Source organism: Microtus oregoni, unplaced genomic scaffold (genome assembly GCF_018167655.1).
Source record: "Microtus oregoni isolate MIOR12 unplaced genomic scaffold, Mior012 000033F_ref0000390, whole genome shotgun sequence".
Classification (NCBI taxonomy): Eukaryota; Metazoa; Chordata; class Mammalia; order Rodentia; family Cricetidae; genus Microtus; species Microtus oregoni.
In genome coordinates this window covers 10,376,133-10,389,432 of record NW_024543092.1, presented here as the reverse complement: position 1 = coordinate 10,389,432, position 13,300 = coordinate 10,376,133, and the positions used below count along the sequence as shown (strand labels likewise).

The following is a 13,300-nucleotide window of genomic DNA, read 5'->3' as shown; positions in this document are numbered from 1 at the left end:
TTATAACAGGCAGCAGGTACTCACTTTGCTCTCAAGGGTGGCACCCCAAACTTCCAAGGCTGTTTGCTACACTCCAAATGTTCTTGAAGAGGGAGCTCAGAACAAAGGTGACCTCTGCTCAGTCAAGAGGGACCCCTGCAGAACTGTCTCGCACCATCTGTAGCAGGGAATTCCAAACATGTATACAAATGGGATCGGGCCTTTGCAGCAACCGTGTTGAAAGCAAACCAATCATTCCTGCTTGCCAGGACCATCCACTTGTAGAATCTGCCAGAACAAGGTGAAGCCGAAGAAGGCTGACCAACTATCTTCACTTACTTCCTCACCCAGGAGCCTGAGCATGGAGAAAGCATGTACCAGAAACAAACCTAGCCTTGGTTACAAAGTTGAGCCGGTACCAGAAAGCAGATTATGAGGGCCTTGTCTGTAGCTGTTTTAACCTGAGTGCCCCATTGAGACATCAGGTGCGGTGCTGTGTGGTGCGGTGTGGTGTGAACGGAGTCAAGGGAGATGGGAAGGAATCAGGTCCTACAAAGCAATTCATCCTCAGGCAAAAATGCACCAGAATCAAGACAGAACCTGTGAGGATCTCTCCATGGTTCTTCATGGAGAAGTGTTCATTCAGTATGCTCCTGAGGTTGGTGGAAGGGCGCTCACAGAGCCTGGGCATCTGGGTCTCTGAGGCTGAGATGATGCTCTCCCATTCACAGGCAATTTATAAACTCATGAGAGATTATATTCCAAAATCACCAAGGAAATGGAGCTAGTTTTCAACAATAACCCTGCAGGCTTATTTAGGATAAGAGGAATTCAAGTAAAAAAAAAATACACTTGTGTCCAATATGAAAATGACTTCCAGAAAGTTCCAACTGTCAAGTGTACTTGTTTTTAGAAAGACCACAGATGAGAGCTCTGCTACCCACAGCATTTCTTTCTGCATCCTCCTGCACTTGACAGCACCATTGAAAGGTCATGAGCCTTGCACACAAAGGTGAGAGTCAGTCTTCCTTTCAGAGAGAGGGAGGGAGGGAAGCACCCCCAAAATGGATGGATTCCAGGCAAGATACCAAGAGAGACTCCCAATGATAATGGACCCATATGAAATTCAGTGCTGGAGTCACATGGATGGTGGTTCATGTTCCCAGCCATTGTGTGTTGTTCAAAAAGATCTGGATACAACCATACTCTCTTCTACTGTTGCTAAGCTCATTTTCAGTCTTTCAAGGAGACTCCAGGAGGTAAGTAAAAATCCAATATCTTATGTGTTCCAAACACCTTCCCCTGAGCTGGTTTTTTTTTTTTTTTTTTTTTTTTTTTTTTTTTTTTTTTTTTGCCTTTCCAGCAAATTGATGATGTGGCTACTCCATGCTTAGCTAATAGGCCAAGTCCAGGAGCATTATATTGGGTCAAGGGGTGAGGGAAGGCACATAAAGAGTTTTGAAACAGAGAGGTAGAACCAGGGTCGGGATGCTGAGCAGGGAGCCTCCTGTCTGCAGCCACGAGGAGGAGCTGAAGTGGCTAAAACCTGCCCAACATCAAAGCCTGCATCCCATCGCCACAGCTCAGAGATCTGAAGCAACTTAACTGAAGCTCTTCGATTTCACTCCTAGGCATGGTATCGATGGTGATGCCCCACAAGAGCCAGGAAATACAGTGGTCATGAGCCATGGGGAATGTTGGAGTTAAACTGGCTCCTGTTTGAGTCTGAGGTCTAAGGTTTAATTACCACCTTAGGGAGGCTGTCAACTCTCCTGAGTTTATCTTCTCGGATGTACAATGATGACGATATGGCCTGCTTCATGAGCTTTAAAGCCGGAATTAAATAAAGGTACAAAGGGGCTTCGCCCAGAGCGAATGCTTATAAGTGGAAGCATACCATCAAGTTTAATTTGTGTGTCCCAGGGTTCCGTGGAACCGGACGTTGACGTCATCCTGCCGTGACAAGCACCTGTATGGTAAAGAACCAGTGTGTCCATGGGCCAGCTGCCTCCTGCACCCATTGCATAAATAAAGGAAAGTGACCTCAAGTCAACATACTTTATAAGAGACTAGTGGGGTTCAGTGCGGGGATCTGGATAAACAAGTCCTGTGGACTTAGGGGATGAATGTAATGGGTCCAAGCTGACTGAGGCCTGTGTTGTTTTAAAGCTCAAGTAATTCCAACAAACACTCAGACCCCAGAACCACCACCCTAGCTGGGGAGGAAGGCGTCTTCTAGAAGACGCTTTAACATTCACTGACTTCTTTGATAAGCCAGGCATAGGACTGGATGCTGAGTTACAATCCATTCCCCAGAATGGCAATCCCAGGGCCTGATCTGAGGGATTCACATGAGGGCAAGCAGGTAGAACATTGTTGGTACGCTCTGTGACGGGGTACATACAGAGCTGTGGAGGACACCTTGGAGGACAGGGGGAATCTGTTCCAGCCCTCTCAACAGAGCCAGCCGGTGAAGAGGGTGTTCTAGGCCGAGGTAAAATATTTTACTAACCCTTGGTGAGAAAATTACATAGGGCATTCTAGAAACCACAAGGGTTCACTGATATCCAACAGGACCAAAAATTGAAACAGGGAGGCAAGGGCCATGTTCCTCTGAAGGTGTGACAAGGGGTTAGTTTTGTTAGACAAAGGTGATTGAATCATTCTAATTACTAGGTAGAAATAGCAAAACGAGATAAGACTGGACATGGAAAAGCCAGTTCTAAGATGGCTGGGCAATCTAAGGAGGTTCAGCATGGACAGGCTTAAAAAGTATTAGTTAAGCTTGGTGACTGGGTGTTTTGGAGAGGGAGAGGAACCAAGTATGTAGCCTAGCATCTAGCAGGATCACTCAGGAAGTCTGATGATGCCATCGAGCAAGGGAGAGAAGCAAGGCCAGAGCATGTACAAGTGGGATGAGAGACCTTGGGTGGAAATGGGACTCCTGCTTCACCTGCTGAACATGACGCCAGCTGGTCAAGCCTGATAGAAACCCTGCACATATCACATATTCCTGACTCTTACTGTGCATGACATACTATTAACAACGGGAATGCTTTCTTAATTTCAAATCTCTACAGGTTTGTCTCAGATGGGAAAAGGGGAGTCTGAATGAAATGAATGGGGGCGCAGCTTGGGAGAACCCAGGAATAGGAGCCCGCAGGGCAGAGTACACATTGCTGATCTGTTTCTTTCCCAGTCCAAGAACACGGTGGGTCCTCTGCTGAAGACACCAAGAAAAATGTCATGATTAAATGCTGGCACATACTTGGAAAATGAGGGGCTAGCCCTCTGAGTGCTCGGCATCTTCATCTGCAGAGCATGCAGCAAAGTGAACACGGCCTTGCATAGTCTGCAATCATACGCGCAAAGTGAACACGGCCTTGCATAATCTGGAATCATCATACGCACAAAGTGAACACGGCCTTGCATAATCTGCAATCATCATACGCACAGACAAGCTTGTAAGCAGCTCCCTTTATTTGAGTAAATAGCTTGTAAATAAATCATTGGTAAACATTACAAAATTAAATACATTTCCAAAAGCTTGCCAGTATACAGAAAATTCACAAACATAGTTCTTTTAAAAAATAAAATATGTTTAAAGCACCCTTGATATAAAATGCCTCGTCCCTGTCTTCAGACAGGGCCACCTGGAGACTTCTTACAGCAGGCAGGGTTTCCAGGGGGAGGCAGTAGGGGCTTCCTGGAAGAAAGGAAGGGTTTCTACTCACTTTTCACCCCGCCTACATCCCATATGAATTTTAATTCTTCTCTAAAGAGCTGGTATGTAACTGAAGGATAAGGGTAGGCACTCAGGCCTAACTCCCAACATGGAAATCAAAGTCACAATTAGGACCATGAACCACTGAGAGAAACCAGAGATGAAGCCATGCTTCTAAACCAACAAGCATCTTGTGGGGTCTTCCCATCGCTACATTTTCTCAATACTCAGTTTACACTTCCAGACTGATGGTATCCAAGCACAGAAGGGGCCAGAATCTACTTCTAAGGAGGAAGAGATTCAATCTGTTGGCTTCCCTTTGGCCGACTTTCACTGACAGAGATAATACACAGTATTGCATTGAAAGTAGAGAGCCCGTTGCTACATGGGGCTTCCTTTCTCCGTTGCAAAACTCTCTTCAGGAAGTGTGGGCATTTCTTTAGAAATCTGGTTGGTTCTTGAAATTAAAAGTTCATAAAACTTCAAAAGACCACAATGAGGCAATAAGGACTTGACCTGGCGAAGCATCTCAACCAATGAAAAAAAAAATGAAAGTCCATATAGTAAGCCCTTGACCAACTCAACATGTGTGTCGTATGGCTCATTATAATAATGAACACACCTAATTCTTCCACTTTGGCGAACAAAGTGGATGCCGAAGGTAGACCACACTTGTATGAAGAATGCCAGGAGGCATCTGGAAAACACACATCCTGTGACCTCTTCTATCAGGACAGGCACAGGTTTATTCCATTAACATGAGATAGAGGTCACATTCTATTTTTGACTTAGAGTTTGTAGATATATATATATATATATACAACCATGAGACATTTTTGACATCTCAGTCAAATGTATAACTTAAGAATGTCTCATCAAACTGACCACAAGAAAACCGTCTTCCCTGTAGAGTAAGATCCTAATTATGCTGAGTCCTTAACAGAAAACACTGCCTGGCTCCGCCCATCCTTACAGATACATCTGTTTTTACAGTCCTTGTTTGGGCTGCAGTCCAAGTTGTGATAGCTTTGCCATTAAAATATTACAGTAACAAAAACCCTTTAAAGTAACAAAAGAAGGAACACTTTTGAATAAATGTCTAACCCCCCCTCCACACACATACACACCAAAAAATGTTGTTTGTAAAAGACAACTATGGTTATTTAATAAAAGTCTTCGTGACGTCCAAATCCCAGGTCGCTTTCTTCGTCTCCGAGAGAATTCTACCCTGTTCCAAGATTATACATTCTTCTTCTGCGGAGGGCTCAGCTTCCTCATGCCTCTTATCCGGGAAAGCAGCTCCCTGATGAATTCCTAAAAGACATGAAGGAAGTTAATACAAGAGGCCACGTTATTAAAACCTGTGCCTAGAAATGTGTCTAGTGTCACTGATGTCAACTGCAGTGAGTGAATTGCTTACTTTATATATATGTGCGTGCACACACATACACACACACGTATATATAATGTTCTATACCCTGAAGTTTCAAATAATCAACCATGTTTACCTCTTTATGAAAAAATAAACAAGTACATTGCTAGAATAAAAAAGTTTTTGTTTTAATAAATGGTAAGCTACATGTATAACAAAGAATTGTTTTAAAATAAATTTCTTTATAATTTATAAATGTCTTTATAATTTACTGTCAGTGGGTGTTTTATTTGTATTCCTGTTTTAAATACCTATAATTTTTCTAAGGCAAATATCAAAGAATAAATATAAATATTATACTAATTACAGAGAAATTCTTGCATAAAAAGGTACTGCTAATAGATAAGGTTTTAGAAGCTCTGCTCTGGGGCATGCTAAGGATCCTTGAGATTTTTTCTTCTTCTGTAAATCATACAAGCAAACAAACAAACAACCAAAATCACATTTGGTGTTACAGATCGGTGTCTACACACACCTGCATTGAAACTTGCAGAATAAATCCCTGCTGTGCACGTGCTTCTGTTTTCTATTCTCACCAAATTTATTCACAAAGAAATGCTGGGGAGACCCACTGAAGTGGGTTCCTGATCTGCACTGTATGACTGATTTGTGCAGAGTTGGGGTGAAATCCAGGGCTTCGAGCAAGTTAGGCAAGCATCCCAGAGATGGAGTCATATCCCTAGTCCCGGTGATTGCCTGGAGACCAAAAACCAAAGGCTGAGTACTGACCCACAATAACTCTCTTGTACCATTAAGAAACTGTCATTTTTGCCTTGTATTTTTAAATGCTCATCTGCTATCAAAGTCGCATGTATTAAGAAGTGATTCCATCTTTTTCCTATTTTGTATTTGTAAAGACAAAGCTGGTAGCCAGCCGGACTTTCTGGCTGGTGAAAAATAATAAAATTACGTGTCATACCAGGGCCAACTGAGAGTAGACACAGATAAACTGATCTTATGAAAGTATCATGGCTTAACTATGTGGAGGCCTTTCAAAAACTAACTCTCTGGCAGTCTCCTCCTGCCAGCTACACCTGCAGTCATTAAGACCCAGGCTCTGTCAGTCCTGCACTGTTCTCTGACCCCACCCAACCCATAATAAGCTGTAGCATGTGATACTTTGCCTACCACCACCACAATTTGATTTTTAATAGTCTTTGCTAGTATAAAACTAATATGTGTTTTGCTTAAATATTTGGGAAACAGAAACCAGGAGTGGTATACTCTGAATTAATCGCACTTAACAGATTTGCTGCCGTAAACCTTGATTTTAGCTACTTAGATCACACTGTGTGATCCTTGTTTGTCTACTTGACATCATGCCAAGCTTTTCCCCACTTACAAGAAAGTCTTCCTAAAAGCTAATGCTCCTGGCTACACAGTCCTTTTATAGGCAGCATCAATTCTAAATTCCTCAGTACTAGATTCACGGATGCTTCTGGCATTTTCCAAATTATAAACAACGGTATAAGTGAAATCTATGTGTGTCAATAACTGTCCTCAGTCCAGACAATTCCTGTTGGAGACTGGTCCCACAAGCTGGGCAGAGAACTCACCCATCTTAATGCCTGCCATCCCTCACAGAGGACAGCAGAGGAGCAAGATGAAAGCCCCATTTTGTGTTTCCGCACACCTATCTAATTTAAAGAATGCTCATGATTGAAATGACATCATTTTCCCCATTTGTATCTAACTTGCATTTTGCAAAGCTAAGTTTCTCATTGTTCACAGCCCATAGCATCTGGCACGTTCAGTTTTCCTTTCACTGTTTTGGGAACGGCTATGCAAACCATTGTTACGTACACGAATGCCATGCAAACGAGCGGCAGGGGCCCAGTAGTCCACTGTGTGTTTCCTCTTTTGATAAAATCCAAGGTCAGAATCACTAACCTCATCATTTATTTCATGAATAACTCTGCTAATTTTCTACTGTTTTAATAAAATTTTCACAAAGTAAAGATAAAAATTCATGAGGAGCAGCATACCCTAAACAGAAGGCCTTCTCCCTCGAGACAAAAGTGGCTTTATCATTTAAATCAGATTCAAGTTCCACAAAAATTAATCATAATGTAGGTGAATCTCAGAGATTAAAATGTTTCAATATTACAATTTGTGCTTATAATTAATTGTGTGTGTGTGTGTGTGTGTGTGTGTGTGTTATACTATGACAAACATGTAGATCAGAGGACGACCTTGGGGTTTTGGTTTTGTCCTTCCACCAAGTGGTCCCAGGCATCAAACTCAGTCAAACTTGACAGCAAGTGCCTTTATCATCTGAGTCATCTTGCTGATCCTTCATTTTGATTTTATAGAAACATAACTTTGATAGACCTAATATACTGTCTGTACATGTGACAACTAATCCTGGTGGTCAATCAATCTGATTACATCCGGAATAAACTAAAATCTACCTTAATAGGCAACACCTCTGAGGGATTTTCTTAATCAGATTATATGAGGTAGGAAGACCTACCTTAAATCTGAGCTACACTTTCTAGTGCAGCCCACATAAAATACCACAGAAGGAGTCTTTTATTTTTTGGCTGCTTGCCTTCACTCTGACCCTTGTTTACCCTGTTGCTGAAGCAGGTATTAAACCCAACTTCTTTAGGATTCCAGCATAGACCGAAAACCATTAGCTCTCCAGAAACCCTCTGGGTCTCCAGCCCTAGACAGGGACTGCTCAGACATCCAGCCTTGTTGACTAAATGTTACTGAGTTCACTGGCTTCACTGGATGTCCCATTGTGACAGCTACCCTTGCACCAACCAGACTGGATCCTGGAGGTCAGTCTAATAACACTCCTTTTTTAATATACATCAGTTCTGTTCATTTAGAGTCCTGACTAACACAAATACATAATGCCTGTTTAAATTATCCATTAAATTTGCACATTTGGGTGCTCAGTTGAATATGTGAAAAACAAGAAGGCCAATATGTATTCCCCATATGGAGATGTGGCCATGGCCCTTGTCCAGAAAGACACAGTTAATTTTCCAGATGATTCTCCAGGAAGACTCAAGGATTTCTAATCAAGAATACCTAAATGACTCTATGTCTGTATCTTAAAGATACTTTCAACCAGTAACAATATAGCTCATTTATTAAAAAAAATAGCCTTGAACTGAGGACACAGATTTAGACAGGGGGTGGGGGCTGTCCCTTTGAAGAAGTGACCTCTGAACTGAGGCCTGAATTAGTTGGTGTGGTAGTTTGAAAAAAAAAATGGCTCCAAAACGAAGTGGAGGTATGGTTTTGTTGGAGTAGGTATGACCTTGTTGAAGAAAGTACGACACTGTGGAGGCAGATTTTGAGGTCTTATACGCTCAAGCCACAACAAGTATCTCAGACCACTTCCTGCTGCTTGTGCATCAAGATGCAAGAACTTGCAACCCCTTCTTTAGCACCAAGCTTTAGTTTGCCTGCATGCTGCCTTGCTTTCTACAATGGTGTAAATTGACTAAATCTCTGAACTGTAAGTAAGCCACCACAATTAAATCTTTTCCTTTGTAGTTGTTGCCATGGTCACTGTGTCTCTTCACAGCAATAGAAATCCTACTCAGAAAACTGGCCATTTTAGAGGAGGCTTGGAGGGGCTTGCTGACAGTACAAGTACAGAGACCTTCAAATGAGTAAGTCAGGAGATGGGTATCCCTGGAACAGAATGCCAGAGTGAGTGGGTAGGGAAATACTGGGGTTCATAGGGCCAGACAGTCAGGACATGGTTCGCCACATAGCAGAGTCTTGTCTTTGCCACGGAAAGCCACGGGAGGCCTTGAAGCATAGAGCAATGTGATTTAATTTAAGTGTCTGAAATAACCTTTTGGAAGCTGTATGGGCTTTGAAGACATGCATGGAAGGAAGGCACATCAATTTGGTGCTATGGTAGTGAACCTGGCAATCAATGCCACGGTCAACACTGAAATAAACAAGAGTATAGATTCTGCATGCATTTCAGAGGCAGAGCCAACAGACCTTCTTGCTAGGCTGAACATGGGTGTAGGATGCGGAGGGGAGAAGAGGCAGAGAAAGCCACCATGGCTCAGTAAAAAAGGGGATGTTGTTGGCTGAGATGAGGACAACTGGAGGGACAGTAGCAGGCTTGCAATGAGATGACAGACAAGATGAATGTCAGGACTGTGGCCCACACCAGCATCCTACCCATCAGAAGCTTTTAGCTTCAATACAAAGCAAATGGCCATTATTGAGGCACAAAGACTCAAGACCAAACAAAACAAACTTTCCTGAAAGAAATACAACTGTTACCATTCCATTTTGAACAAACACAGATCAAGATCAGCTAATAGGTTCATAGGGAGGACTTGTGAACAAAATAGCTTAGAATCACACTCTTCAGTACTGTGGCCGCTGAGTGCATACAGCCATTGAAATAAGTAAAACATAAAATACTTTTTGTTAGTCACACTGATCACATTTTAACCAATCCATACCTGTATGGGTACCCAACAGCACAATGCAGTCAGCTAGGTAATATTTACATTATACCAGAAAATTCTATGGGTCAGTGCAGATGATGACACCTTAAGCTGCACGGCTGGATGAGGAAACCTTGGAGGCATGTATAAGGACAGAAATGTAGATGGAAGAGCAAGGCAGGAGGCTAAGGAACAAGTGGGGACTGGTGGAGGACAGGGGGGCATAAGAGGTAGGGGGGATGCAGACAGGAAGTGGGAAAGGAGCCCAGAGAAGCATGTGCTTCTAGAAGGAAGAGGTTCTAATAAAGTCCCATGCTAAAATAACAATAACAATAGAATAAAAATGTTGGACAAATGAGGGACAGAGACAGACAGAGCCTCTGGAATGGGTGGGAAAGTCACTGTGTCCTGGAACAGAGAAACTTTAACATAATGGTTAGAAAAGAAGCCTCCATCCCTAAGAGGTTCCTAGGGATTTTTTAAAAGAAAGAAAACAATAATAACAAAACAAAACAAAATACAAGAACACCTCCTGCCCAGTGTATTAAGGTTTAATCGAGAAGCTACAAACTAAATATACTAAGGTGTACAACTACCACAAGCGTACTGTCTAGACCAGAAGTTTCCACTCAGCCTGTGGCTCACAACCCCATAGGGAAAGCTCTATCTCCAAAAATTTTCACAGTTCACTCCAGTAGCAAAATTACAGTCATGGAGTAGTAGCGAAAATAATTTTTTGGCTGCAGGCCACCACAACACAAGGAGCTATAATAAATGGTCACAGTATTGGGAAGGTTAAGAACCACTGAACTAGACAATCAACAGAAATTCAGAAATTTCTTCATGACTCTATAATCACTCCCTTTTCCCAACCCCAGGGAAACATGGCTTTGTTTTCTGACTATATGTTAATTTTTATTAACTAGATTATCACATAATTGGAATCCTAACACTGTTTGCTCTTTTATCTAACTTCTTTCAGTCAGCCTATTTTGAAAATCTAGCAGTATTGTGGTGTATATTAAGAGTCCCTTCCTTTTGATTGCCAAATAGTATTCTATTTTATAGATGTACCACAAGTGGTTTATCCATTCACCCACTGACAGAAATCTGTTGTTTCTGGTGTGGGACTGTTATAAATAAGATTGCTTAAAACACACACACACACACACGTATGTATATATGTCTTTGAATGAAATATGCTTCCATTTTCTTTGGTATAGGTTAGGTGTGGAAGAGCTAAATCTATTCATTTGTCTTTCTTTTATAACAACAGTGCACTGTCTCTGCAAATACAATCTGTAAGTCCTAATAATATTAGGTAATGTCATTCGGCCAAGTTTGGTGACTTTTCTCCAAATGAATTTGGCCATTCTAGGCCCTTTAAATTACCCTAAGAATTTTAGAACAAATATACGAGTTTACACTCAGCTCACACTATTCCAGGAAGTCCCTGCTGCCCCACTCCCATAATCCTTTTCTAATAGCATGCCAAGTCTATGCTGCACACTCACGCTTCATTTTCTAAACCCCATGGTTCCCTTGTTCTGCCTCCATGGAGCTTAAAGGGTCCCGCCTCCACTACTCAGTCTAACTCTAAATAAAGGATGAAGCCCATTTTTATGCCTCTGCTAACTTTTGTAATTGCACAGATTTCACCCTGCAGTTTCGCACAGGGCCCTCGGGGTCGCCTTTGTTCATGTTTCCCAGCCAGGCGTGAAGCACAGAGACTTCCCATTAACACTCCATCATATTCAGTCCCCAAATGGATGCATCGCCATTTATTTACAATCTGGAAGACTAGTGACAAAAATCAGGTAGGAAAAGAGTGCATAGGATGAGTATTTTACATGGCTGGGTGACAGTGTGAGGAATGTGTGGTCTCACCCTTCCTCAAAGGAGTGATGCTGGATTTTGAAGGGTGATCATTATTTTCAAATACTTGCCAATTTGGGACATCTGTGACCACAGGGATTGGGTTCTGTTATCCCCTTACTGTAAGACACAGCTCTCTCTAGCTCTTAGCTGGGTTTCTTGGTTTTTAGAGAAGCAAACAAATACTTCAAGTGAAATGCATGTCCTGCTTGGTTTCTGGCACACCGTCTCTACCAATCGCTTCTCTCAAGGCTGCGCCCACCTACTCGGGAACTGGATGAGATAAAGTTAGAGAAAATTCTATTATCTATTCATTAATTTGATTTTGATATTTTTGTGTTTGTATTTTTTTTTTGAGGCAGAGTTTATGTAACCCAAATTGGCATCAAACTCACTGTATAGCTGAGGGTGACCTTGAACTCCTGAGCCTCTTGCCTACTTCCACATCCCTAGTGCTGAGATGACAGGCAAACCAAATGACACCACACCCAGTTTATATGGCATCTGGGATCAAACCCAGGACTTCACACAGGCTAGACAAGCCCTTTACCAGCTGAGCCACAACCTCAAGCTGACTTAAGAGATACTCTATCAGAGACATTTAGTGATGTTTATTCCCCTCCAAGGACTGCTTGAACACATCTTTGATTTTCATTCAGTTTCAAAATATCTTCTTGCTGGGTGGTGGGGGCACCCACCTTTAATCTCAGCACTCAGGAGGCAAAGGCAGTGAATCTCTGTGGGTTCAAGGCCAGCCTGGTCTACAGAGTGAATTCCAGGATAGCCAGGACTGTTTCACAGAGAAACCCTGTCTTGAAAAACCAACCAACCAATCAACCAACCAACCAAACAAACAAACAAACAATGTTCTCATTTCCCTCTCATTTGAAGTGTGACTTGAATCCCTGCCAGTATGAGATTCGCTTTATGGCTCAGAACATTTCTATACTGGCTACTGTTCTGTGCACATTTTATCTAAAAACATAGCCTGTTTCCAAGCCCAACAATTTACCACTGCCTTTATATAGCTTCCTCTCTCCTAAGCCCCATGCACTACACATGCTGAGAGAAAGACTGGCTGCAAGTGGCTTCTCGCTGCATGCTGAAAAGTCGCTTCCCACTGCAAGCTGCTGGATTCCCATAGGAAAGTGAGGGTCATTCAAGGCAATGCCCTGTGCACAAAGGCTGTGACGTTTGCAATACTCAAAAGGGGTAATTCATCCTTTGGGGGACTTTCATTCTCTGGTGGCCTGGATGAGTGATGATGGATGGAGTGCTCCCTGGTGGCTGTGGATTCTGTACTAGGATCTGGCCCTGGGTGGGCTGCATACAAGAAAGAAGAAAACTCGGTAGTCCTCATTGCCCGCCACCGCAATGGGTTTTTGATCCTACTGCACATACTGGCTTTGTGGGAGCCTAGGCAGTTTAGATGCTCACCTTACTAGACCTGGATGGAGGTGGGTGGTCCTTGGACTTCCCACAGGGCAGGGAACCCTGATTGCTCTTTGGGCTGATGAGGGAGGGGGACTTGATTGGGGGAGGGGGAGAGAAATGGGAGGTGGTGGCAGGGAAGAGACAGAAATCTTTAATAAATAAATAAATTTAAAAAAAGAAAGAAGAAAACTAACAGTGATTCATATACTACTTTAGTAAAAGTTGTTCGTATTAAATCAAAAGACAAGTGTTTGAATGCAGGACTGTTGATGCCACCTGAATTGGACAAATGTGGGCTAAGCCCATACTTAGTCCTAGGTGGAATCCATAAGCGATTCTGTCCTAAGTTCTGAGCCATGCAGTGGAAGTGGCTGGAAATCCTGTATTCCAGGGGCTCCTATGCCAGCTGGGGAGGAAGAT

At 42.6% G+C, this 13,300-nt stretch overlaps 1 protein-coding gene across 1 annotated transcript in view; it reads right to left on the bottom strand.

Annotated features, from left to right (window-relative positions):
- Positions 1 to 3,442: 3,442 nt before the first annotated feature.
- The window catches only part of Ppp1r14c (protein phosphatase 1 regulatory inhibitor subunit 14C), a 96,498-nt gene continuing 86,640 nt past the window's right edge, over positions 3,443 to 13,300 (bottom strand). The window contains exon 4 of the mRNA XM_041679951.1: positions 3,443 to 5,017. Within this exon, the coding sequence (XP_041535885.1) occupies positions 4,943 to 5,017 (75 nt within the window). The 3' untranslated portion in view covers positions 3,443 to 4,942. The remainder of the gene's footprint in view (positions 5,018 to 13,300) is intronic.